Source organism: Micropterus dolomieu, linkage group LG23 (genome assembly GCF_021292245.1).
Source record: "Micropterus dolomieu isolate WLL.071019.BEF.003 ecotype Adirondacks linkage group LG23, ASM2129224v1, whole genome shotgun sequence".
Lineage (NCBI taxonomy): Eukaryota > Metazoa > Chordata > Actinopteri > Centrarchiformes > Centrarchidae > Micropterus > Micropterus dolomieu.
This window is the reverse complement of record NC_060172.1, coordinates 29334471-29359110: the sequence shown is the minus strand read 5'-3', so window position 1 is coordinate 29359110 and position 24640 is coordinate 29334471. Positions and strand designations below refer to the sequence as shown.

The window sequence follows — 24640 nt, the reverse complement described above, 5'->3', positions numbered from 1 at the left end:
TATGAAATTAGAATGAATATAGTTACCTATGTAATATTAACAATTGACTGTATAATATGGAATTTACATTGTAGCCTATTTTTGTTTATTAAAATTTTCCTTATTTTCAAATCTCATTGAAGGCAGTTTTGACTCCCCTCTGTAGCCCCTTCTCCCTCTCTCCACTCCTCTCTCTGCTCCTCTCTCTCCCCTAAAGCCCACAGAACCTGCCTGAGCTTTCCAGAACAAAAAGCAGCTACTTCAGAGTTTATCATCGACTTATGGTGCCTGTGCTCCTTTATCTCCTAAGTATTTTGGCTACAGCCTTTTTTGTTGCAGTTTTTATGGTTGTAGTAAATTTATAAAGAGGCTGTTTGTTCTGTTTTTGTAGTTTATTTCAAAGTAAAGCTATATTTGTTAAGCTATAAGATGTTCAGTAACAGTAACCAGGCAAAGGCTGCTATGGTTTAAGTCTCTAACACAGATTGAGCGGAATTTATTGCCAATGTTTCCTGGCAGTAAAATAAACAGTTATCATTTCATGATACTTTATCATCTGTTAACTTTAACACTTAATACATTGTTTTAGGAACAATTAAATAAATATACAGTATACTGTATAATGCTACATGATAAATAAAAGGCTCCAAATAGACCCAATGATCGGTGATCGGTATTGGCCGACGCTGCTTTCAGCAACCGGTGATCGGCCCAAAAAATCCTGATCGGAGCACCTCTACTTTTATGTAAATGATCCTTCCCCAGATCCTGTGTTAATGATTTCTGTCAAAATATTGTGCCTGCTAGTCGGTATGGTCTTACCCTGAAAAACATATGGTGTTTCTGGCACTAGTTTTTAACCCACTAACTAGGTATTCAAACAGGATGTCCAATGTTACCATTATAATAGTATTTGAAGATGAACACACTGGAGCCTCAGCTGCTGGATTTGTAAACAGCTGGTCATTAGTCTTGACTTAAATCACAGGTACAGTAGATTAAAAACCCTCCAGGGAGCCACCAAATCGGCCATCATCTGCAGTCACCAAGACAACATAATCTCACAAGATGACGGTCACATGATTTTTATACAGCACTGTGTCATCAGGATGTTTGATATAATGTTAGTCTTTGTGCTGTTACGAAAGTGTCATTGTGGCAGGGGGCTGTTTCAGGTTCGTAATGAGGTCCCAGGAGGATTATGGAGACATAATGGAACACATTTGAACAGGTTTACTGGTGTTTCACGTTTGGAGCCATCTGTGTGCTTTTGTCATGCTGAGATATGTGGTCTACGACAGTTAGTCTCGGAGAAACGCCTTCCTTACTTGTTACCAGTAAGGACATGCAGACTACCTCACACTAGTCAAGCTGACCACAGGTGACATGAGGCAGTAAGACCTTTCTCAACAGTAACTGCCGTCTCATACTACGTGAGAAGCCAAAGTCAGTCTAGTTGACTGTTTAGTTGAAGGTGTTTCACTAAAACAAAGCCTCTCCTTACCTCCAACTTATCTGTTCACCCTGCCTGTCCATCTGCCCTCATTGCAGCCATTACATTCATGTGTTCCAGATCCACTCCCAACCCTTCCCTCTCATTTAGAGCATCACTGTCACAGAGCCTGGCTGCCGTCATTTCTATTCAAATGAAAGACCAATCTGATCAATAAAGCAGAAGTGAGGTGAAGGTTCATCGGTCTTCATAACAACAAACCAAAGCACCCAGCTAAAACCGCTCTCAAGTGGCTTTGAGACAATTCACTTAATGTTCTTGAGAGAAAAACCTAAACCTGGACTTGGGCCCAACAAAAAGTCTAGTAAGAGACCTGAAGATCACAGTGAATTGTTATTCCTGTCCAGTTTGAAAGAGCTTGAGATTATCTGCAGTGAAGAAGGAAATTAGTTTTAAGAGCACGTCATCATGGGGTGCAGGTGTTGATTGATGACAAAAAACATTTTAAATTAAATATATAAAATAACAAAATGAGTGAAAATGTTAATTACTGTTAACTAATACTTTATCAAATACTTTATAAAAAGTATGTGATCACCTTTCCTTGTTTTTTTCTCTCTCATGCTGGGTCTGTCCTTCCGCTCTCTCCATAGCAGATATGAGAGCAGAGCTTTCCTTCCTCTTTTACTGAGTAGGCTGATAGAGTTGGTCTAATAAAAAAGCCTTTTTCAGTGGGCTGTCATCTGTCTGCCACCATTAGATAGCTCTATGTAAATATTGGCTGACAGCAGAGGGAGGCTTTTCAGCAACATGATTTAAGTCGTTCTAGAAAAATGAAACTCGATCCCTGTTTCACTATTTAAAAGACAGACTAACTGACTGCTCTTGTGCGTTGTGGTTTTCTATAAAAACAAAAAGCCAGTAGTCTGTAAACTCTGCATCTGTCTTTGCTCTGCTTGTTTTTCAGAATGGTACTGACTATGGGTTCCTGGTGCGTCAGAACTCTGAACTGTTGCGGGCTCTCGATGAGCTGGAGAAGACTTGTACCACACTGAGGGAGGAGAATGGCCTGCTGGTAAGGCTGAAAATAACAGAGAGTTTGTATTCTTGACTGAAGGCTTCTTATAAAGTAGGCCAGGTGCACAGAAAGGGCCGACATAACATTGAAAATGTGCATTGTTTTAGTTTGGTGCTGTTTGCCCCATTTTCCTTTTTCACAGTAACTTATTGAGTTTATAAATTGATCGTTATTGTTTTGTCAGTGTGTCGGCTTTTACCCATCTTATGTCTTCTGAATTTCCACTGGTAACACGGACAGATGTTATAACACTCGACAGCATGCTACTAAATCACTCTTTAAACCACTAATAAGCTTCCTTGAATAACTGTTTTTGTGACTCGCTTGTTTGGTTATGCTGTGTTGGTGTTATATTAGTTGCTGCAGGCATTGTCTGGTGATGATATTTTTTTCCCGTGTGTTTAGCGGAAGAGCAGCGCCCCAGAGACTGAGGAGAAGGTCAGACGGTTGAGGAGAAAGAACACAGAGCTGGCTGTTCTTGCTAAGAGGCTGGAAGAGAGGGCTCGAAAACTGCAGGAGGCCAACCTCAAAGTGGTAAACCGCATAAATACGATACCTCGAACATTTTCACAGCGAACTGCGTTGCCCTCAGTGAAAGTATTTTCAAACCTGATGTGACGGCAACTCCTCCCGATGGATGGTATCTTTTACTGTAGTTGTGTTGTTTTAAAACATAATTTGCCAGTGAGGTATCATCTGTGCCTCGACATAAACATAAATATCAACTTGAAAATTTTGATCACAGGTTACAAATTTGGTTGTACGCTGGCTGAATCCCTTTAGCGTATGCAGTAGCTTGTTAGACAGTTAACAGCTAAGGCTGAGAAGACAAGCAATTTAATACAGTGTGCTGTTCACTGTTCCAGGGGTTTAAAAACACAAAAATATACCGTAGCATAATGTATGTCCATAGTCCTTCACTACTTTTTAATATAGTAGGTATGATTGCTTGTGAATTGTTTCTGTTTCTTTTTATTAGATACAGATTTATGACTTAACAGAGTAGGGATCCTGAGTGGGAAAGAGCTTCCAGTACAAGTCTGTCCTGAACAGCAGAAGTAAGGAGTACAGTAGTCTAGCAAACAATTTGAGGGGCACCTATGTTTATCCTGGCTCCTACGGTCACTGGCTGCTGTGTGTTCTGAGTGCACCTGTTCACCAGACTGAGGGAGGGACGGTTCCCCTCCCCCCTCACCTCCTGCTGCTCACTGAAGGGCAGAGCAATGTAGTTCGGATAAATGGACACCAACAGAAGGTTTAAAGACTTGTAAGAGTTTGCAGCGCTCATTAAACTACTGTTTTGGGGTCGAATCTAATCACAAATGTATTAGAAACTGATTTAGTTTGCTTTTCTAGTAGTCAAAGTAGTCAAAGTAAGAACCAATGATTCATCATCAAACACTGAAAGCTCTAAGCTCAGTAGCTGGACAGTAGTATTTGACTACTTACAGGGATGTGTTTATTATGCTGCCCCTGTCTGACATTGTATGATATTCTAGATGTTCTCTGCTGATCTTTGACGATATCCACTGTCTTCAGCAGGACAGCACTAGTAGCTTCATACTAATTCCTGCATACCACCATGAGACTTTATAATGTTTAAAATGCTTGTTTCATGTCCTCTATGAAATCCTCTCTGGTAATTAATACACATTGCCTTTTTGCTCGTGTGTAGGTGAATTCCCCGTCACTGATGAGACCCGGGTCAGTGGAACAGTACAAGAGGGCGTTTGCCCGTCAGCGAGCTCGTGACCTCGCCCAGCACGCCGATGCACTGCTGTCTAAGGACAAAGAGATTGCTGCCCTACAGCAAGAGTGCAGAGAGCTGGAGGCACGGCTGGGCACCACTAAGGTACTTATTACACAACTCCTCAGGAACTACTTTACACAGCCCAAACTGAACTGTGGTCACTGCTTATTCTCATTTTCGACTGAAAGCCTTATTTAGAATAGGCTACTTCTCTTCTTAACATCTCACCCTCAATGGTCATGCAAGTTTTTGCATCGGTTTTCCATCTAACCCTGCTCATCATCCCCGCCAGAGTCTCATAATGCCACAAGCTCGCTCTCTGCTGGACAACATGGGAACTACTCATCCTAACCCCCTCCTAAGCCTGTATTACGAAGGCTGCGTCACTGCCTGTGACTACATGACAGTGCAGGAATAGGCTGCCTTTGTACGTGCCTGTTTTTAATTACTGGTACAGTGACTTAGGAACTCATTTTTCCTGAATGAGAACATCTGTTGGATTTAATAAAGAAGGGTCTTGCAGGGTGAGCTGTGCATTGATCTAGTGAGATTGACCTTGCTGGATCCCATATTCAGTCTAAACACAATTTCACCATGTGATAACGGTTGATAGGGAGGGAGGGTAAAATGGTCTTGAATGGGAACATTTGAATATAATGTCGAAATGAGATGACTTTGATATTTTCTAATGTCCGTGACCCTGAATGATGCGTGTTTTTGTTTTCAGCTTTGCAGCTTTCCCTCTGACTGTTATATTCACTACTGTTTTGATTCATAGGGATAAATTGAACACTATTTTAGTGTTTTGAAGTCAGTTTTAAATTGCAAAACAACAGACCAGATCAAAATGTAAGTGATGGCATACATAATAATGATATGATAATAGTGATGAGATAATCAGTCTGTGATTCAGTTTAGTTCTTGGATGCAGCTGATTAAAACAACTCAAATTAAAATAACTACAATGTGCTGAATTGATGAAGTCATCGTCTTATGGCTGTCTTTGATGCACGTGTATGTGGCTTTGCAGGGCTCCCCTGTTCCATCTGGCAGAGTGGAATTTGAGAGGCTTCTCAGGGAGTCTCAGAGGGAGGTGCTGCGGCTCCAGAGGCAGCTGTCGGTCACATCATCCAGACAGAAGCACGACCATAGCCCCGACCCTGGTGGCCCAGAGAAGTGTGGGGAAACTGGGAAGGAGGAGGGGGAAGAGAAGGTAAAGCCAGCCCCTTCATGTGAGAACACAGCACAACTCTATGCTGACCCCTGTTGGTCTTAAGCAACTTTAATAAATGAACCATGTCTATGCACATTAAAACTGATGATATAAAATGAAATGTAATTTTTCACATCAGATCAAAATAGCACTGGCTAAGCATATTTTATCATAGTTGTAGTGTAGTGAGGATCTTTGTTTGAAAATAAAAAGACTGAAAGTATGCATACACTGTAACCGAAGTCAGTGTAAAGGTGCAAAATCTGTAACACTTTCTGAAAAACTGGAATGATGAGGTTGTTGAGCTTATTTGAGGTTCAGCATGTGAGCACAAACAAACACAGACTAGATCATGTTTTTACACCTAGCAGCGTTGACGCTGTTGATACTACAGTATAGTTTGGATTATACGTTGTTTGGTAATGTCAAATTTAGCCTGCTGAGTTTTTCTGAAACCTAGTGTATGTTTATGTTGGCACGGACGCAGTTTTGCAGTGTTATGTAATGGCCACCCTGTTGGACCTGATACTAATCTGCCACAAGCCACAATGAGATGATTCCCTGTCTTGAACTTGGGCCTGATCAAAGATACAGTCACACACTCTGATCCTCCCTGCATTTCATACTGATCTTCTCTCTATTTAGTTCTTAGAAACAGTCCTTCACCGTGAAGTGACGCTCAGATATGTAAGTCACTGGCAAATTATAATAATGCACATATATCATAAATATATGAATAGGTTACATAATGCAGAAGAGATGTTATTACATTTTATTGGCCACACCACTGAACATCTGTAATAGGAGAAATGGCATTTGCCTGGGGTCCTCTTGAGTGTATTAATATCACTTTACATTACTTAAAGGCATACATCTTATTCCTGGATTTTTGTGTGAAATTCTCCACTGAATGTGAAGTAGAGTAAATTCTCTGCCTGTGAAGCTCAAATGAGAATGCCGATTGTGGTAATCTCTCGTTTGTGGGACGCACACACGCACTCCCAGAGGCACGCGCACACCCAGAAAGGGGCCATGTTGTGTGAACTCTAATCCCCTCTAACAACAGAATGGTACAGTCCAGTAATCCGCTCTCTGTTGCTGTGGCAGCGGTGAGAGGGTTCTGGGTGGTAGGTAAGACTCCAGCCGCACTAAAGACTTTTCTATCTCGCCCTGCTCTGGATAACTAGCAGGCCAAGGGAAGCCTTGACGTTGCCACAGATCACACAAAAGGGGTAGGTCATCTTATGAGTTTTGTTGTCACTGTGTTTAGGCCTCAGTGTTCCGCTGTAGTTCTCCTTGGCTAACCTCGTATGTGTGTGCTTGGATGCAAGGCTGAAGCCGTGCAGGACTCAAAGTTGAGACTTAACACTGAAAACTAATCAGTGTCATGACGACTCGGGAGTGTGAGAGAATTGGCTCAAGGCAGCCAGTGTTGCATTTGTGTTAGCTGTTAAAATCACCAGCTTATTCTAAAAGATTATTAGTACGTTACATGTCCCATGTTAGTATGGCAACATGACTCACAGCTGAGGGGATTTTTCTTTTAGGTCTCATAGCTGTTGTTTTTTAATATTCGTTTCGGTAAATCCTGTGGTAAATCCCACCCTTGTCTGTGATGGACTACCACTTTCTTACAAATTAGAAAGACGGGACATGCATGAGGCCTAGTCAAGGGCAGCCTGTCAGAAAACTGGTTTTATAACAGTCATATTTTGGAGCTTCCAGATGCAGATTTTTGACAGACCGACTTAGTGACAGGGTGGTAGAGCGTTTGATTGGTGGACATTGATATGCTCCGTATTAAAAAGAAAATCAACGGCCAGGCCAATCCATTAAGGTGCTTTTAAAAGAAGTGATCCAGTTACCCGTTTCAGTAGTCTGCAGGGATTACACCAATGTGCTTATGGCATTCAGGGCCTGCTGAATGGGATCTGACCCTGCTTTAGTATGCATGGGCCGAAGGTGTACTTGATCCTTTAGTGTACATGGACCACATCAGTATGAAGTGTACACAACGGCAGCTCGCTGTGTGAAGCAGTGTGCAAGAGGTGAGCCTGTAAGCTAGGACCTCACACATGGCTGCATCCTTCAGCTGGCCATTCATTGATAATGATTTATATGACTGTCTTTACGCATCCAGAAGGATTTGAGTCTTTACTTAATATCTACAATAGCCACTACTTTGATTGTTAAGTTTTTATGCATGCACTGTTACATTTTTAGATCAGTTTTGTCACATCCCCTCAGTTCCACTCACTTTTAAAAAAATGCTAGTTTTTTGTGACTAAGAAGCCAACAATCGTGTTTTGCAAATTCTTATAATAACTGCCAAAATCATGAAATAAGCATGATACTGAAGATGTAGCATTTGCACGGAACATAGGAGTAGACAGGAGAAGGCGTTTCTGATGTCTGTATTTTTTTAGTTTCAACAAGCACTAGTGTTCTCTGTTGTTACATTAGTTGCCCTGTCTGTCATAACCCAATCAAACCAAAAGACACACCAAAGCAAGATGCCTCGATCAGGTATAGTCTGTAAAATATTTATACAGCAAGGGAATGTAGGAAGTGAGCAGGAACTGTTCTTCAAGGCCAAATCTTTTAATTATTATATATTCATACTGTATGAAAGTCTGATTTAGAACTCTCTATTTAAATAGAACAAATTTGCATGCCAGGAAATATTGTGTTTTTCTGATTTTAGTATCCAAGCTCCTTATTTAGCGTTAATCTGTAGAATAATAATGCTTGTTAGCTGTAATTGATTATATATTAATTGCATTGCTACTACATTTTCACTCAAAGCTGCAATCAGCTTTTGTCCTACCAAATTACTGTCATTGATTTGATTTTACTCCAGTGGCTCCAGGAGCAGCAGTGTATGGCATGGCATCAATAATAGTGTGTGTGTGTGTGTGTGTGTGTGTGTGTGTGTGTGTGTGTGTGTGTGTGTGTGTGTGTGTGTGTGTGTGTGTGTGTGTGTGTGTGTGTGTGTGTGTGTGTGTGTGTGTAAAATAAAAAGTAAAACATTCTGGTAGGATATTTTGTACAAATATCTCAGTGTGTGTTATCAGTGTTGTCACTTTGAAATCAGTGGAATTTAAGAATTAGTTTTTGAAGGTTAGAACTGATATATTAGATTTGAAACTGATGCTAACTGTAGCATCTTAGAATTGTCCCATTTACTTGCCCAGAAATTCCACAACATGGCATTGACTGGTTGGTTGATCATTTATATTTAATGAAACACCAGCACGGCATTTTTGTCTATTGGTCTGATGAGACTGAACAGGAACTAGCTAGCCTTAAACCATGTCCCCTTAAAGGGACATGGTTTATTATAATTGTTCAGATGTTACTATTTCTGCAAAAGGCAGCAGGTTTATATTAATGCAACAATTTTTAATAATTTCTAAATGGGTCAAAAGGCATTACTATTTGTGCTCAGAAATGTATACTTTATGAATCTGTTGCAGCGCTGATCATCTTTTTCCTTAATTGTTCCTTCCTGAAATACAGCTCCATAACCAAGTACATGCACAGTTTGTTAGGTCACGCCAAGTTTTGTTAGGTTAGTGTGTTGGCACATAAACCTTTGAAATCATAATAGCCTAAGCCTCGGTCTAATGCTCTCTATGACAGGCCCTTTATTCCTCATAACATTGTGTAAATAAGGCATTATGTAATATTCCCCCTGTGTGCTCATTTGTCAAAACCATGTCAGAATTATATCACACGTCCCTGATTATATTTGCTTTCAACTCATCATTGTGAGCTCTCACATTCAGTTTAGAAAAGGTATTGCTCTTTTAAGGGATTTGAAATGTAGACCAATAGCAATATCTTGCTGATTGTAATATGTTGTTATATGAAAGTACCCCAAGGGATGTATACACAGTGACAGTTTTTGGAAGGTTTTGATTACATCTTAGTAATGGTATGAAAAGTTTAGACTCTCCTTATTTCTCCTGTGGTAGACGTAGCTAAGCTGAATCGGGTTTAGTGAATGCAAGGAAGGAGTTAAGAAAATGAGAAGAGCTGCAAAAAGTATTGGAATAATAGTTAAAAAGGATGTTTTGTTCAAATTTGCATAGGGTGCTTACATTGGCCACCACGTATGTGTCACTCCCAACTTGGCGCATGGCTGCCAGACTGTAGCAGCAAACTCCACCCACTAAAGCCTGCCCACTCAATGGGTATGAAGAGCTACAAGCTAATTAACAGTCACGATGGGCTGGTTTAACCAAGACTGACCAAATACAAAGGAGGGCATTTCGCCAGGATGCAGGGATCACCTGCCACGTTTGGACTTGTGATGGACGTGATAGGATCTTTAATGATCACCAACAGGAAACGGGAGATGAAAAATCTGCACTTGTTTAAAGCTCTGTTCCTGTTCACTGTTTTTGTACAGGGGCCAATGGAATTAGTGCCTCCTGCTGGCCTTTCGTCACCACTACTAACACCATCTGGTCTCCTATCCAAAAGATAAACCAGGGACAGCCTTGCTTAACTTTATATGCCACCAGTTTGGTGCTGAACAGTGAAAATGGGTTATCTACCCCATATTGATGTCTTCCGTATCCGTATCCATGATGCTTGAACATAAGTCTTACAAAGCTTCATCCTCCCTGTAAGCTCCTTCACATGTGAAAGGAAAACATGCTTACAGCATTAAGCACCTGCATGTTTAACAAATAGGCATTCAACTTTGATATGGTTTTAACACTGCAGGTTATGGCAATACAGTTGTCTTCAATTGAAGCCATTCTGTCCATTATATGTAGGTTTCTTTTAGTGACAGTTTTCTAAACATAACAATGACAGTACACATCAGCCAAAAGAAAGGACTCTTTTCTAATCAAATCAGAAGTTTCTGTTTCTTTCTGGAGCTACAGGGAATGAAACTCTCGTAATCTTCAGCCTCTCCAGAATATCTATACTGCAACATGATAGATTAAATGTTTTAACTGTGAATTGGTTGGCAGTTTTCAGCTGTCCCGCCGTAATTGCACAGATGAATGCTTGTGTCATATGTATCTAGTGTGTGAACGTATGTATGTTGTATGTATAGAGAAATAAAACCAAAAACAATAGGTCCCAAAGTATCCTTCAGGATCCAAGTGTGTTTCACAACTGACTCTTTCATAACAATGGCATCATACATTGGACGCCATTGCTACCAGAACATAGAGAGTCAAAATTTGTTACATTTGCCAGATTTGTTAGACTGTTACTATTGTGTTTGTTAAAATGTTAAAATCTTCAAATTGAACACCTATTGGAAGCACTGACAGCACAGATCAAAAAGAACAAATGACAAAGGAGTTTTAGGTATACTTTGTCATTTTGCAAGCATTCTAGTTGATCTCTAACATATATTTATAGTTTGGAGGGTATTTAGCTGGTTAATATTATATGAATCTCCATGCCGTCTTCTGACAATCCCTAGAGAAATCATTTATTTAACAAGTGGAGACTGTGGCTGAAGTCTGGAGTGATAGGCCTTTTAGTCACTAACAATGTAAAAGAAAGGAGAGTGTAAAGGAGAGATCCCCTGTGCAGCACGTGGCAGAGCTCATTTGATCCTGTTATTGGGTCATGGCCTTGGCTGCACTAGCACAGTTCTACTCTGAGCATAAGTAGGTTTGCTCTAAAATTAGATACTGATTCCCGACTCTTAACCCTTAACCAATGTCAGCCTGACCCCCACCTGGAACTAAGACAAATCATACAGTTTATAAAAATGAAAGAATAACAGCAATTAGCTGAGAAAAGTAGCCTACTGTGAAAAATTCTAGTCATTACACCCAGTCTAATTAGAAAGGAGACACTTCCTGCTAATGTGTCATATGTTGCGGGCTAGAGGGATTCCCCCTGGATTATTCATTGATTGTAGTTGGACCACTGGGAAGGAGGCTTTCTGGTAATCCCTCACTCACAGTGGGGGTGTAGTGTTAAGTGTTGCTCTCCAGTATAACAATTATATATTTGCTCCCTTCTCAGGAGTTGGTCATGTTTTTAAGATAAGAACATAAGCTTTTTTTTTGTACAATCTCTTGAAAATTTACTTTTCAAGATAAACTCTGTAAATGTAAAGTGACTGAATGAATACGTTTCCCTGTCCCTGTCAGGTTGTAGAAGAGACCCCGAGTGTGGTATTAGATGAAGCTCCATCCAGGTGTGAGAAGACTCCCGGAGAGGAGGAGGAGTCGTGGCTGCGAGTGACGCCCCAACCGGGCCTTAGCCCGAGCCCCTCCCATCAGGAGGAACGCACAGAGGAGCAGCGCCTACAGTTTCTGGTGAGAGCATCTAAGTCCATCCTCTGCCGATATTCCAGCAATTCAAACCACATCAAATTTTCCAGAACTAACAAGCCATATTTGTTTTTTATTTTCTGTTTGAATTATAATATGAATATTAAATCTAGTTTAATATTGCTGCTTTCACAAGGACAAAACTGTCCATGAAAGCAATTTGTTAATAAATACTTGTTATACAAAATAATCAAATAGAATGCATGGTTGTTTCTTGTAGTTGCTGAAATTAAAGGGTTAGTAATGCACAGGGTTACTAAATGTCACCGGCCCGGCTTTCATATCAATCCCTTCGTCCAAACAGTCATTCGTGAGAGTCCTACACACTTCTTAGCAGCACATTTTAGGAATCTGGCTTTGCTATCCTCTTTGCATTTTTGTGTGAAACTGAAGCTTGATTTCAGTGTTGTCACTGAGCTGACTGCCACTGAAGGAAAAACTATGGTCCGTTATGTAATGCTAGGATTATTTTGATCTTGTCCCTTGGAAACAGAAGAGTAGCACATTGCCCTTGCTGATTCTACAAGTGGGTCTCATGGCTTAAATCTGCCATATTCCCTCTCAGCTCTGTATTTACTTTCTATGTCAGGATGGAAAATGGAGATTTCAGACATGAATTGATGCTTTGTTTGTTGACATTGAACATCAAATCAGCTAAAAAAAAAAACAAAAAACAAAAAAAAACGTACGATATATAGAGAACTGAGTACGCCGTGGCAACCGTATCAGTAACAGGCTTCAAGTCCACTCACCCTTCACTAATCCATTTTATTTTTATTTTTATTTAACCTTTATTTATTTAGTTCATGCACATGCAGTTAATGTGTTTTCATGACATCTGTACTACTGTCAGTGCTCTCACTGATGTGTCAGTAGCATTTTGACAAGCTGGTGGCGCAGTTTTCTGAAGAAGTTATAATCAATCTGTAGATGTACAACTGTATTTTCTAAAAAGGTGTTGTGCTGCTTCTAAATTTGGTTTGCTCAAATCCATCATTTCTGGATATACAGCATTCTCATTTCACCAAGGTCCTAATCAAACCTGCAAAATGATGAAGGGAAGTATATACGGTCATTTCTGTTAAAAGTGGGATCTTAGATAGTGGTACGTGTAAAGCAAAGCACAGCAGCTGAGTAAACTCTGAGCTTCAGCAGAAACAGTCAGCCCAGATATTTTTAGCCACTTTAGCAAAGTCCACCACTTTGAAATATCTCAGCAGCTATTGGATGGATTGCCATGAAATTTGGTCCACACGTTGATGGTGCCATTCAAGGGTGAAGTGGAATAACTTTAGTGATCCTTTCACTTTTCATCTGGATCCATCATCAGGTCAAAATTTTTTTTTGGTTTATGACTAAATACATGCAAAGTGGATGATATTATATCATATATCAGCCTCAGCTGTACTTAATGTTCAGTGCTAATTAGCAAATCTGTCAGCACGCCTAAGAACGTCAAACTGGTAAACACTGATACCTGTTAAACAAACAACATATGGACTTAGTTCATGGGGAACAGGACAATCCAGATTGGGATCTAAATCTGAAAAACAAAAGTTAAGTTGGACCGCCAACAAATGAACAGTGAGAAGTGTCTTTACTGATTGTGAAACAGCTGACAGTACAAGTTCCAGCCAGTGCAATCGTCATTAAGCTTCACAGTCGTGATTTGACTGGACAACAGAACATCCCTGCTTGATGCAAATTATTCAGAGCTGTGACGGATGAAACAATCAAGCAAAGCAGACCACAGATTGCAGTCTAATTATCATTATTGTCTCGCCGTGTCATCTTTTATGGGAGTACAGTATCTCTTCCAGTCAGCTGCTGGTGGTCTGCAATTAGCCTGTCTGTTCGGTAGCTTCCCCCCACGCAGCCATAGTGGTAATACTTGATTGAGGTCCTGTGGCCATGCTGAAATAAGCTGATTTTTCCTATGCTGGTCCTGCATGTAAGCTGCATTTAGAATAATTAAAGGATGCTAAGCTTTGTAATACCTCATCACTGTCATGTCAGAGGTCAATATGGAAACTAAAGCAATAAATGCAAATCATCTGTTATTATATTACATATTGCCTTTCATGGTTTTTGCTCTTAAACATTATATCCTGCTCTACTACCACACGCAACATTATTTGTGTGTTTAGCTGCTTAGTGTGCATCTATCTATCTATCTATCTATCTATCTATCTATCTATCTATCTATCTATCTATCTATCTATCTTTATACCATGTAAATAACTAGATTTATTTTTAGAGCGATATTAGATTTAGTGTAACCATCTGTGCTTTGTTATCATTGTTGGTTCAGGAAAGTGAGCTGAGCAAGAAGAGAAAAGAATGTGAAAACCTTGAGCATGAAGTAAAGAAGCGACAGAAGAGATGTCTGGATTTGGTAAGCAGTCTTCTTGCTCCAGTATTTCCTTTTTGCATTCTCTCTTGCGGCGCTCCAGTCTGGTTTAGGCATTACCGTAGTGAACTTAACGCCGACTTGGAAGAAATCTATTTCCTTAGTTTTATCTGAACGTTGTCTTGTGGTTTGGGAACAGGAGAGCCAGCTTGAGGATGAGCGAGGCAAAAATGAGCAACTAAAGGAGGAGGCAAATCTCCTCAGGAGGAAGGCACAGCTGCTCGACCAGGTCAGTGTCTCCCTGCCCTGTCCAGTGGGTCTCAATTTCACAGATGTGTCAATCATAGCTGTCAGCTGGAATAATATTTTACTCACAAACTAAACGTTGAGATCTGGGGATGCAGTGACATCACTAGAGAGGAGCTCAGGATCAAGCAAGACAAGTGGTCTGACGGTGAAAGAGGTTGTCAGCAACCTCTTTAGATTCCACAACTATTAAAATGGTTGCAAATAATGATATTCCTATAAAATGATACAGTCAGTTAACCTGCTGTTGCAGACTCGGGCTGAGAATGAGGAGCTGAGGGAAGATCTCTCTGAAGTGACCGCTCAACACAATTCAGTTCTCGAGGAGAACCAGAGACTCCGTGCCAAACTGGAGAACCTAGAGCAGGTCCTAAAGGTACTGTTGGGGTCAGATACTGTTATTTTGAATTCGACTCCTCGCCGTGCCACTTGATAACATTGTCTTCTTTCGAAACAGCATATGCGAGAGGTCGCCGAGCGAAGGCAGCAGCTGGAATTGGAACATGAGCAGGCACTGGCTATCCTTAAGTTCAAACAGGATGAAATCAAACGGTTACAGCGGGTAGGAACCACAGCCTCTTGTACCCTTTAAAATATCTGATAACTACTTTTCTTACTAAAATCAAACCTTGGGGCACTTTGTCCAGCAGGAGGCAACCTTTGTGCACCAGTAAAACATCAAATTTTGTCAACACAGCTCGCTGTACTGTGACTTTTGACTTTTATGAGCAGCCAACGTTTCACTGACTTTAATGTCTTTTTAATCGTCAGGCTCAGTTATTCGCCAAGAGGGAGCATGAAGGAGTGGTTCAGATGCTGGAGGTGAGTGTGTATTAGACCACTGTGACTTCTCTCCAAAATAAATGGTTTTATACCATGTAGTGTTTTCATTGCCACATTGTTTATTACCGTCACACAGGAGAGTGGAACTAAATCCCTTCAGCCCCAACATTAGAGAGAGGAGAAATGTTTTTCAGACTTCCTCTGTATTTCTCTCATGCACTAGTGATTGTACTGAGATAAAGTCTACTTCATTATTAATGAAGCTGTTTCTTATTTCCTTAACACCGAGCAAAAAAGTATAAATATTTAATTATCTCCCTGTTTTTAGTAGACTAAAGATGTCTCACTGCCACTGAAGCAGTATGGACATTCAGTACAATGGGCTTTAAACACCTGGCAGAGAAGCTGTTGCAGAAAATACCAATACTGGTTTATTTGTAGCACTCATCGGCCTGGAAAACCGTTTAAACAGATGGCTTCCGTGTGACATTTGTACTTGCTCTCAGTCTGAGTGTAAGGCAGTTTGAATTCAAAATGATAGTCCCCATCTGTCTGATTGGCTGCTGATTTTGAATGATGAAAAAAAAACAGAAGAAAAAATCAAACAGACTTCCGACCCTAACTCCCTAAAAATGTCATCATACACAGTGGATGACTGTATAAATCTGCTGCCTGTGCTCTGCTTTTCACACTGTGCATTTTGTAATGAGAGTTTGTTCCTAAATGAAGTGTGTATTTTATTTTAGGAGTTGACTCAGCTTGTGTTGCAGAGGGAGCTGGTAGAGTATAGTTGCTCCTGTTTTTAAAAACGCTCATTTCCTTCCTCTTGCTTAGTTTCTCTCACTTTCTGTCTCTATTTAAACCCAAAGCATCACAGGAGAAAGTCTCTTTCCCTCCTGAGAACCTGAGCTTTGTTTGCCAAGTCAACACACTGCCTTTTGCAATCTGTTAAAAACATTTATTGAGAGATTAAACAGAATATTTGTGTGTTCATTCAAAAGGCAGGTGTTTGCTGCTGTTGGCCAAGACACATTCTAGTGATACTGGTTCCTGACGGGATTTTCTTGCCGACTTGTTCTCAGACTGCTGTGTTTCTACTTTGATAATATGTTCTGTCTTTCTCAGATTCATTGTTTCACAAGCATGTGTTTGCTTTTTATAAACCTTTTTGTATCATTTGTATTATCTTTCTGCTAACCAGAGTACACTGGACTGCATGCAGGTACTGTTAACCCTTTGCCTGATTCACCTCCTGGGCTAAATGATTTATCTTCCTGCCCCAAAGCCTTCCCTGGCCCCTGTAGATAGACCCACCATACCCCAATTATTAAAATGAAATACTTTGATTTAAATACTTTAAGATGGCAACTTAACCATGTTTATACATCATTTGTGTTAAAATTGTAAACAATTACAGCCCTGCAGTAATTATTGTAAAACTGTGCATCACAAATGCCTCATGTGGCCGCAGAGGCACATTTGATGCTGATGCAATTTTTTTTAGGTTACTAAATGTGTGTAAATCAGGTCATTCACACAGGGCTAGATAACAGTGTTTTTGTGGCACAGTTATTGCTCCCAGCTGTACTAAGCACAGTTATCCTGCTCATCATGCTGGCTTGTTATTTGATCTTATTATATTAAGGTAGAACCTCCTCTTGTGTATACCAACGCATGACTGAGTCGGATTGCAGTTTGTAACTGCGTATTTGTTGGAGATTTTTAAATGAGTTTTAGTACATCCCACTTCAGCTCAGTGTAGCTACATAACAAGTGACTGTGGAATAGGCTTTGCGTAGGTGAGAGCTAACAGGAAATGTTGTTCAGACCGTTTCGTGCTGAGGCTTTTGTCAGATCAGCCTGCCAGGAAACTCCCACCACAACCTGAAGTGAAATCAGCAACATATAGAAACTCAGCGAGGCTAAGACAAACCTCTCTAGTGTTCTGGCAAATAACGCTTCTGCCTAGTGGCTTTGTTAAAGTGAATACAGTGTAAGACAGAAGCACAACATATAACTTCTCATAACATATGCTACCCCTCCAACTCTGTGTTTTACTCCTGTTTCCCATCTGACCAGAAAAACTACCCACCTTTATTTCTCTCCTTTCTCTTTCCTCTGAACCTGTAAGTCTTGGTCACTTGTGTTTGAAGCTTATAACAAATGTTTCACTGACAGATTACTTTGTCGGTCTTCCAGAAACCTAAATTCATTTTGCTACTTACTTCATTTTATAACAAACTGTTTATACCTTGTGGAAGCAGTCATGTATGTGTTTTTCTCTATGATACATGCAAATGGCTGTGTATGCTTTTAGGTTTCTGCATGACACTGACTCACATAAAGATGGTTACTTTACTTACAGGGCCCCATTTTAATTGCCCAAGCATAACGACAAATGCAAAGTAGTATGTCCTGGGAATTTCCTATTTTAATTTATAGATCAACTTTACCAGCATTCCTGCTTTTACTACATAAAAAGTAATTTTTTAGATGCCAATTTAAACGCATCTATGAGCCTGGAGAGCGTTTATTTACATGTTGGGCTGGCTTGTTTTATTTCTGCACATTTTCTCCAAGTATTTAGTTTGCAGTTAACAAAATCCTAAGTTTCACCAGGTGTGATTCTGAGACGTCGTTTCTCATTGCAAGGTCTAAGACACATTGTCCACCAAAATACCAACAACTTGCACTCCTGTGCACTGTGCACTCTGCGCTGGCCACCAAAATACCACACGTGGGCAAAGCGAACTTCAAGGTCAGGAAAATACCAAGTGGTCAGAGCACTGCCTGCACTGGTCGTTGCGGCACCATGAAAATAGGGCCCACGGAGTTAGACCCCGCCACATGACTGATGTGTTACAATAAGACACTCAAGATTCACGTAAAACACAACCAACTGTGTTCAAACACTATTTTACCAACCTTTTAAGCAAAGCTTGTGTATTTAAAAATGCACAAAAGTAAATCATAACAGTTACCCCTGAAATTAATTGATAATCAATAATTGATGATGTACTACAATATGATAGTGTTGAAGAGTGTATTTTTCCATTTAAAGTGAATTGGTTTTTACTGGGTGTCTGTTTTCCCTGTCTGTTACCTGATGTGTAGTCAAAGGTACGAGAGCTGGAGGACAAATGTCGCAGCCAAAGCGAACAGTTTGGCTTGCTGTCCCAAGAGTTGGAGAAGTTCCGACTGCAGGCCTCGATGGTGGACCTGGCCAGCTCTAGCCTCCTTAACAATCCTGGCCTCTCTGTTCTGACCAATGGGGTGGGCCTGACTGCTGAACGAGGTGGGCCACACAACCATGACATGATGTATTCACACCCCAAAGTACAACCTTATACAGAGAGAGTATATTTGTTTTTGAGGGTGTTTCCTCACGATAGAGTCCTCACTGCAGTTAGCTGCACATCAGAGGATAGTTTGTTCTTTTTTAATTTTGTTTAGGACTTTAAAAAGCTATTTAACAAAAATAGATTATTGAGTTCATTTATAATATCCACAAAATACTTGCATATAAGTTCATGCTTAAAAATACATTTAAATTTTGCAAATACATAGCAGTGTCAACAACCATTTTTTCTTGAAGTCAAGCAATCTGCCTTATTCTGTCTTGGTTCAAAATAATCTAATAAATAATTGTCTAACCGTAATTCAGCTTTCATAGTATATCGTCTTTGTTTGTGTTCTTGAATTCTTTCAGTTCCAGAAATTGGCACAGAGCATGGCCTGGGAAACGTAGACCATCAGCATCAGTCCATTCAAAAGCATCCAAAGCCATTTTTAAACTGTCAATCAGGGATGCTTCCTTTTAGGTTTTAGTATAGGAAAGTTTCATTATGGACTTTGTACTTTCCAAAAGATCTTAATACCAGTATATCTCTGTAATACAAATTAAGCACAGTCTCTTACATTTCACGCAGGCGTGCGTGTCACATTTCAGCTAAGTCTACCAAGCCTGTGAATTAAAGGTCATTTTAAATTCCTGTTCACCGAACAAAGTTGTTCAGTGAACAGGAAATGTTTTTAGAATATCCAAATAATGTAATCCCAGCCACAACCACCTTAAACGTAAATGTAACAGTCCACATCTAGTCCAAATCTGTCCTACTGTATGTATCCCACAAATGTATTCAAGCTCTTTCTCCTACGTTGTTCATGTGTTTTAGACTGCACTGGTGGCTCATGGGACATGGTGTCTCTGGGTGAAATAGCCTTCTGGAGTCTTGAGGGAGGGGACACTCTCTCCTGCCCTCAGGGTAATGATCCGTATGGTACTCTTCGTCGCTCAGTATATGTTGGGCAGTGTCACTAAAGCATGGCATGTTCAAACCTGTTCATCTCACCCACATAGTCACAGTCCAACACTGTAACAGAGCTTGTCTGTAATGCTCAGCATCACATGAGTGCCCGTGGGGCTGCTGTTAGAAATGAACCGGTTAAGCCCTTTAACAGTGCTGGTGTGACGAACGTTGCTGCAAGGTTGTGACCTCTAACCTCAGACAGATGGAGACAGGATTTTTCCTCCACTGTTTAATCAGCTAGGTTCAACCTTGAGCCTCCTGCATGTCACACACCTAGCTGCTCATGGATTCAACCAGGTTAACCAGTGAGAGGGCCGGGGTCGTCTATTAAAGTCACGGATTATGTATTATCTTGCCTCCTCTCTCCTGCTAGATGTGGCCACTGCTTTGCGGATGGGGGCCACCCCCCACGCCGCAGGGCTGTCCAGGGTGGAGCGCTCACCTGTCACCAAGCATCGAGAGCTGCCCACCATCAGTGTCAGCAAGTCAGGCTCTTCCTCCAGCAAGTCGGAAACCACACACCTCACCCCCAAGTCTGACACCCACCTCAGTCCGCACAAATCAAGCCCAACACATGAGGTACCAGCATTTAGATTGTACAGTGCATCACTTGTTACCTATTTCAGAATGAATACTTTAATTTATTGATCATTTATCAGAGGCAGCGAACATTAATCAATATCGATATGATGTAAATGTGTCGTATTTAGCTAAAGGCTTTCATCTGTGGCCCCCTGGGCAGGTTGGTGTTATTAAAAGAAAGAAACCAGACAACATGAACAATGGACTAATAACATTTTGAGTTTTTAATTTAAGTTTTGTGTGTAGTTTTTTCTTACTGGTGATTCCCTGAGAGCAAATATTAAACCTTTTGCAATGTATTAATAATTTCTTACCACACAGGACCGATTGTGATTATTAAATATTGTTACAACTTCTTTCAGTTACGTTTACTGAAATGCACTTATCAGTTAGTACTATACACTCTGGTAGGCAAAGCAATACCAGTAATTCTGCCGAAAATCCAAGACCGTATCTCACCTCTCACAAAACCCTTGTCAAATATCTACTACATGTGAAAGTTGCCAGCCACTCTTCATTTCTGCTAGCCAAAATGGCTTTCGCATTTGGTGGGTGGGTTAGCTGGTTGTTTGTAATAATACTCCTTCGGTCTCCTATTTTTCACCCAGGTTATGTGATTGTGTAGGGCTCCTGCCTGCAGCTCTTCTGCATTCTTTGTTTCTGTATAGACAGGCAGATTGCTCATCAAGACTACCAAGACAATCACATTGATTGTGTGGATGTAATGTATTAAAAATCCCTCCTTAACCCCCTCCTCTGTCATCACACACGAGTACAGACTGTAGCTGAATATTTTAGAGCTCCCGCTGCTCATTCATAAGATTTTTGGATATTTGGATCTGCTGCTATGATTTAGTGTTTTTGTTGTGTCTCCAAAGAGTCGGTGTCTGGTCTTGCATGACAGACAGGTTGGTGGTCTTTCCATCTAGTCACTCGTCTGCCCACAGCTCAATAAAGCTCATATTTATTGAGATAATCCACTCGCCACTGTGGATTATGAAGGTTATACAGTAGTAGTTGTAAGTGATTATCCTTAAAAAGGTTTTCCCAGGGTGCTATAAATATACAACCTTCAACCTCTCTCATTGTATTGAGTGTAACTGTTATGATTTTACTGTAATTCTCTACTAACAACAGTGACTCTTGATACTAAGTCGTCATTTAACAATACTGTACACAGTATATTCACGTGAGCATGTATCGTAGCTAAAACTTAAAATTAAATTGAAATTTGTTAAATTGATTTTTCATTTACAGTCAGCAGTCAAGGCTTTTACCTAATGGTCTTTCAACTCTCTTCCTATGCTTAAAATGTTGCACCACATTTAATAGCAAGTTTCAATGTTAAGAAAAATGTTGCAAAAAGTTGCCCTGAAAGAATATGCTTGTTTATTCAAACCACTAGTCCTCTAATTCTGCGTTATGTGGATTTACTGCGTTGGAAGAAAAATAAATGATAAATAAATAAATAAATGAGTTTTTTCAGACACTAATGCAAGCAGTTTTAGAATTGCCAAATGGTCCAGGCGAATCACCCTGTTTGTGTTGTTCTCAGGTGGACACTGCCAGTGAAGTAGAAGAGCTTGACATTGACATAGCCCCGGCACCTTACACAGCCAGCAGAGGAGCAGCAAAGCTTCAGGTTTTCATTGCAAGATACAGGTAGGCATTAAATCAAGGCAAGTTGAATAACTATGTCAACAGTTTGTTAACATGTGATCAAAATAACTTCCTGGTAAAATGGTTTTCAACAGCTATAATCCATATGACGGCCCCAATGACAACCCTGAAGTGGAGCTTCCACTCACTGCTGGAGAATACATCTATGTGTATGGAGACATGGATGATGATGGCTTCTATGAAGGTAAGTCTGGAGTGTAGATTGTTGCATCTACAGTTCCATATGTCTGTATTTAAATGGTGTACATTCAGTGTTTTACTGTGGCTCCATACAGGTGAGCTGATGGATGGACGGAGAGGGCTGGTCCCCTCCAACTTTGTGGAACGTGTATCGGACGACGATGTCATGAGCACTCACCATCCAGAGACAGGGGACATGTCACATAACTCCCTGCTAGACAGCAGCTTGCACAGTGCCAGCCACCAGCATCACCTCCACATGGGCGTCAGCGCCTCAGAAAGGACGGAAGCCTCTGCTGCCTCTGGCCCTGCCTCAGCCCCTTCAGATTCAGCATCGGCCTTGGCTGTCCCAGCCCCCCTCACCAACGGCCTGGACTTGGATTTGGAGGAGGTGGGAGTGGACATTGTGCCTTACCCACGTAAGCTCACCCTCATCAAGCAGCTTGCCAAGAGCATCATCATCGGCTGGGACCCTCCGTTGGTGCCGGCTGGGTGGGGCAATGTGTGGAGCTATAATGTGTATGTGGACCAGGAGCTGCGGCTCAATGTGCCCTTCGGTTCACAGACCAAAGCGGTGCTGGAGCGGCTAGACATAAACCTCAAGGCCTACCGTGTGTCAGTGCAAAGCCTAACAGAGAAGGGCCTCTCAGACCAGCTGCGCTGCAGCATGCTGGTCGGACGGGATGTTTCTGTGGCGCCCACGCAGCTCCGCGTGGAAAGGGTCACCGCCACCTCTGCCAACCTGACCTGGCTGCCCAGCAACAGTAACTATGTGCACATTGTGTCCTTGAATGACGAGGAGTGTGAGCTGGTGAAGGCTGGCTGCTGCTCGCTGTGCCTCAATAACCTCTTGCCCAGCCTGCAGTACACAGTCAAAGTGGAGGCACGGCCGCACCGCACGCCATGGGAGTTACCTGTGGAGCGACGTGAACACAGAAGCGCTACAATCATCTTCACCACACTGATGGCAGGTCAGGATTTAGTATTTTATCTAATATCAGATGTTCTCTTAAGGTGCCATGCTAACTACACTTACACATAGTCTATGGGTCATGAGTCAATGAGACATATTTTCCACCATTCAGTTAAATCATATCAAACATTCCTTTTGGACAAGACTGAGTACAGAATATGTAAGGCTCAGTCTGGCTCAAATGTTTGATCCAGATTAAGGGTATTAGACACATTTTGAGAATCTTTAATAATAGTAATAGCTACAACCTGATACTGTAGCTCTACAGAAACATTGGTGTAGGATTTGTGATTCAAACATAATAACATAACATAATAAGTCACAGAATAAAATGTTTAGGCATAACATAAGACTTAGATTACATACACATGTACTAATTTGAATCTTTTGTAGAAATAGGGAGGGAAAATGCCCTGCACAAGTACCCTTACCCTCTGACGTGTTTCCATCAAACATTAGCTACTTTTCAGTATGAACACAAAATCCCCAGACAACCCAGTTAGATGATTACATTTTCTGAACTTGTATCATTAGCTAGTGTGTGTGTGTGTGTGCGTGTGTGCGTGTGTGTGCGTGTGCGTGTGCGTGTGCGTGTGTGTGTGCGTGTGTGTGTGCGTGCGTGCGTGCGTGCGTGCGTGAATGCGTGAGTGTGTGTGTGTGTGTGTAAGAAAGATCCTATTCAGGAGCTTACCTAAACTTTGTGTGGGTAATATGACGAGCAAAACCAGTTCACTGTTGAATCTGTCCAACTCTTAACACAAAATGACTGAGCTCTGGAGCCAAGGATTGTATTGCTATAAAGGGAAGGAAGATAGGTGACTGGATTGGCCTCTGCCACACCTACTGAGTGAATTCCTACAGCTGACACGATGTAGTGAGAAGTAGGGTTCTATTATCATGGCATGTTGGTATTTACTTGAAGTGCACTTTGCTGTTTTGTTTGGTATTTTTCTGCCCTGCTCACAAAGCATTACACGAGAATAAAAGAGAAGGCTCAAAGAATTGGAATTCCACGTAAAAGAGGAAGCTCAGCTAAAGGTTATGGTATTTTGGTGAGAACAGAGTCACTGATGTTGCATGATGCTGAGTTTTGAAAATCATTTGATGTCAGTTTGTGGTCCCATATTGGCATTCTGCTCCTCCCAGTGAACACCATTTTATTTTTCATGAGTAAACCATAGGCCTGTCAGATGCACATTTGTGATCGGTGTCAAATTAGATTAGATTTGAGTTGTTTTTCTCTAAATGATCATTCATATTTGCTTAAGTTTCATGCCCACAGTCTGGGAACCAAGGTATATACATTTCTTAATGTCCCTTTAGAGTGTTAGAAACTTTTTTTGTGGTAGAATCATGTGCCCAATGTGATATTCATTTCTTATCCCTTGCAATTTATTTTCAATATGAGTGAGTCACTTGACCTTTGATTAATATAAAAACATTTCTCTAATATTTACTTGCCACTGACTGTGGTATGATTCTGTCAATCCGTGCAGGTCCCCCTGATGCTCCTCTGGATGTACAACTGGAGCACGGTCCCTCCCCGGGGATCGCCCTCATCAGCTGGCTGCCAGTCACTATAGATGCTGCTGGGACCTCCAACGGAGTCCGAGTCACTGGGTACACTATATATGCTGACAAGAAAAAGGCAAGAACATGGCGTTTGTTGTGGGACTTTAAAATTAC

At 41.0% G+C, this 24640-nt stretch overlaps 1 protein-coding gene across 8 annotated transcripts in view; it reads left to right on the top strand.

Moving 5' to 3' along the window:
- The window catches only part of LOC123962879 (RIMS-binding protein 2-like), a 64256-nt gene that overhangs the window by 25355 nt on the left and 14261 nt on the right, over positions 1-24640 (top strand). For 6 of the 8 annotated variants that reach the window (XM_046039326.1, XM_046039330.1, XM_046039331.1 and 3 more), the window contains 17 exons: positions 2400-2507; positions 2916-3044; positions 4186-4362; positions 5291-5473; positions 11608-11775; positions 14102-14185; positions 14340-14429; positions 14700-14822; positions 14904-15008; positions 15218-15268; positions 15976-16008; positions 18344-18524; positions 19913-20118; positions 21677-21783; positions 21876-21985; positions 22077-22952; positions 24451-24602. In XM_046039326.1, the coding sequence (XP_045895282.1) occupies positions 2400-2507; positions 2916-3044; positions 4186-4362; positions 5291-5473; positions 11608-11775; positions 14102-14185; positions 14340-14429; positions 14700-14822; positions 14904-15008; positions 15218-15268; positions 15976-16008; positions 18344-18524; positions 19913-20118; positions 21677-21783; positions 21876-21985; positions 22077-22952; positions 24451-24602 (2883 nt within the window). Of the gene's footprint in view, positions 1-2399; positions 2508-2915; positions 3045-3578; positions 3778-4185; positions 4363-5290; positions 5474-11607; positions 11776-14101; positions 14186-14339; positions 14430-14699; positions 14823-14903; positions 15009-15217; positions 15269-15975; positions 16009-18343; positions 18525-19912; positions 20119-21676; positions 21784-21875; positions 21986-22076; positions 22953-24450; positions 24603-24640 lie in introns of those variants that run through there. The other 2 variants (XM_046039327.1, XM_046039332.1) reach the window with 2 other exon arrangements.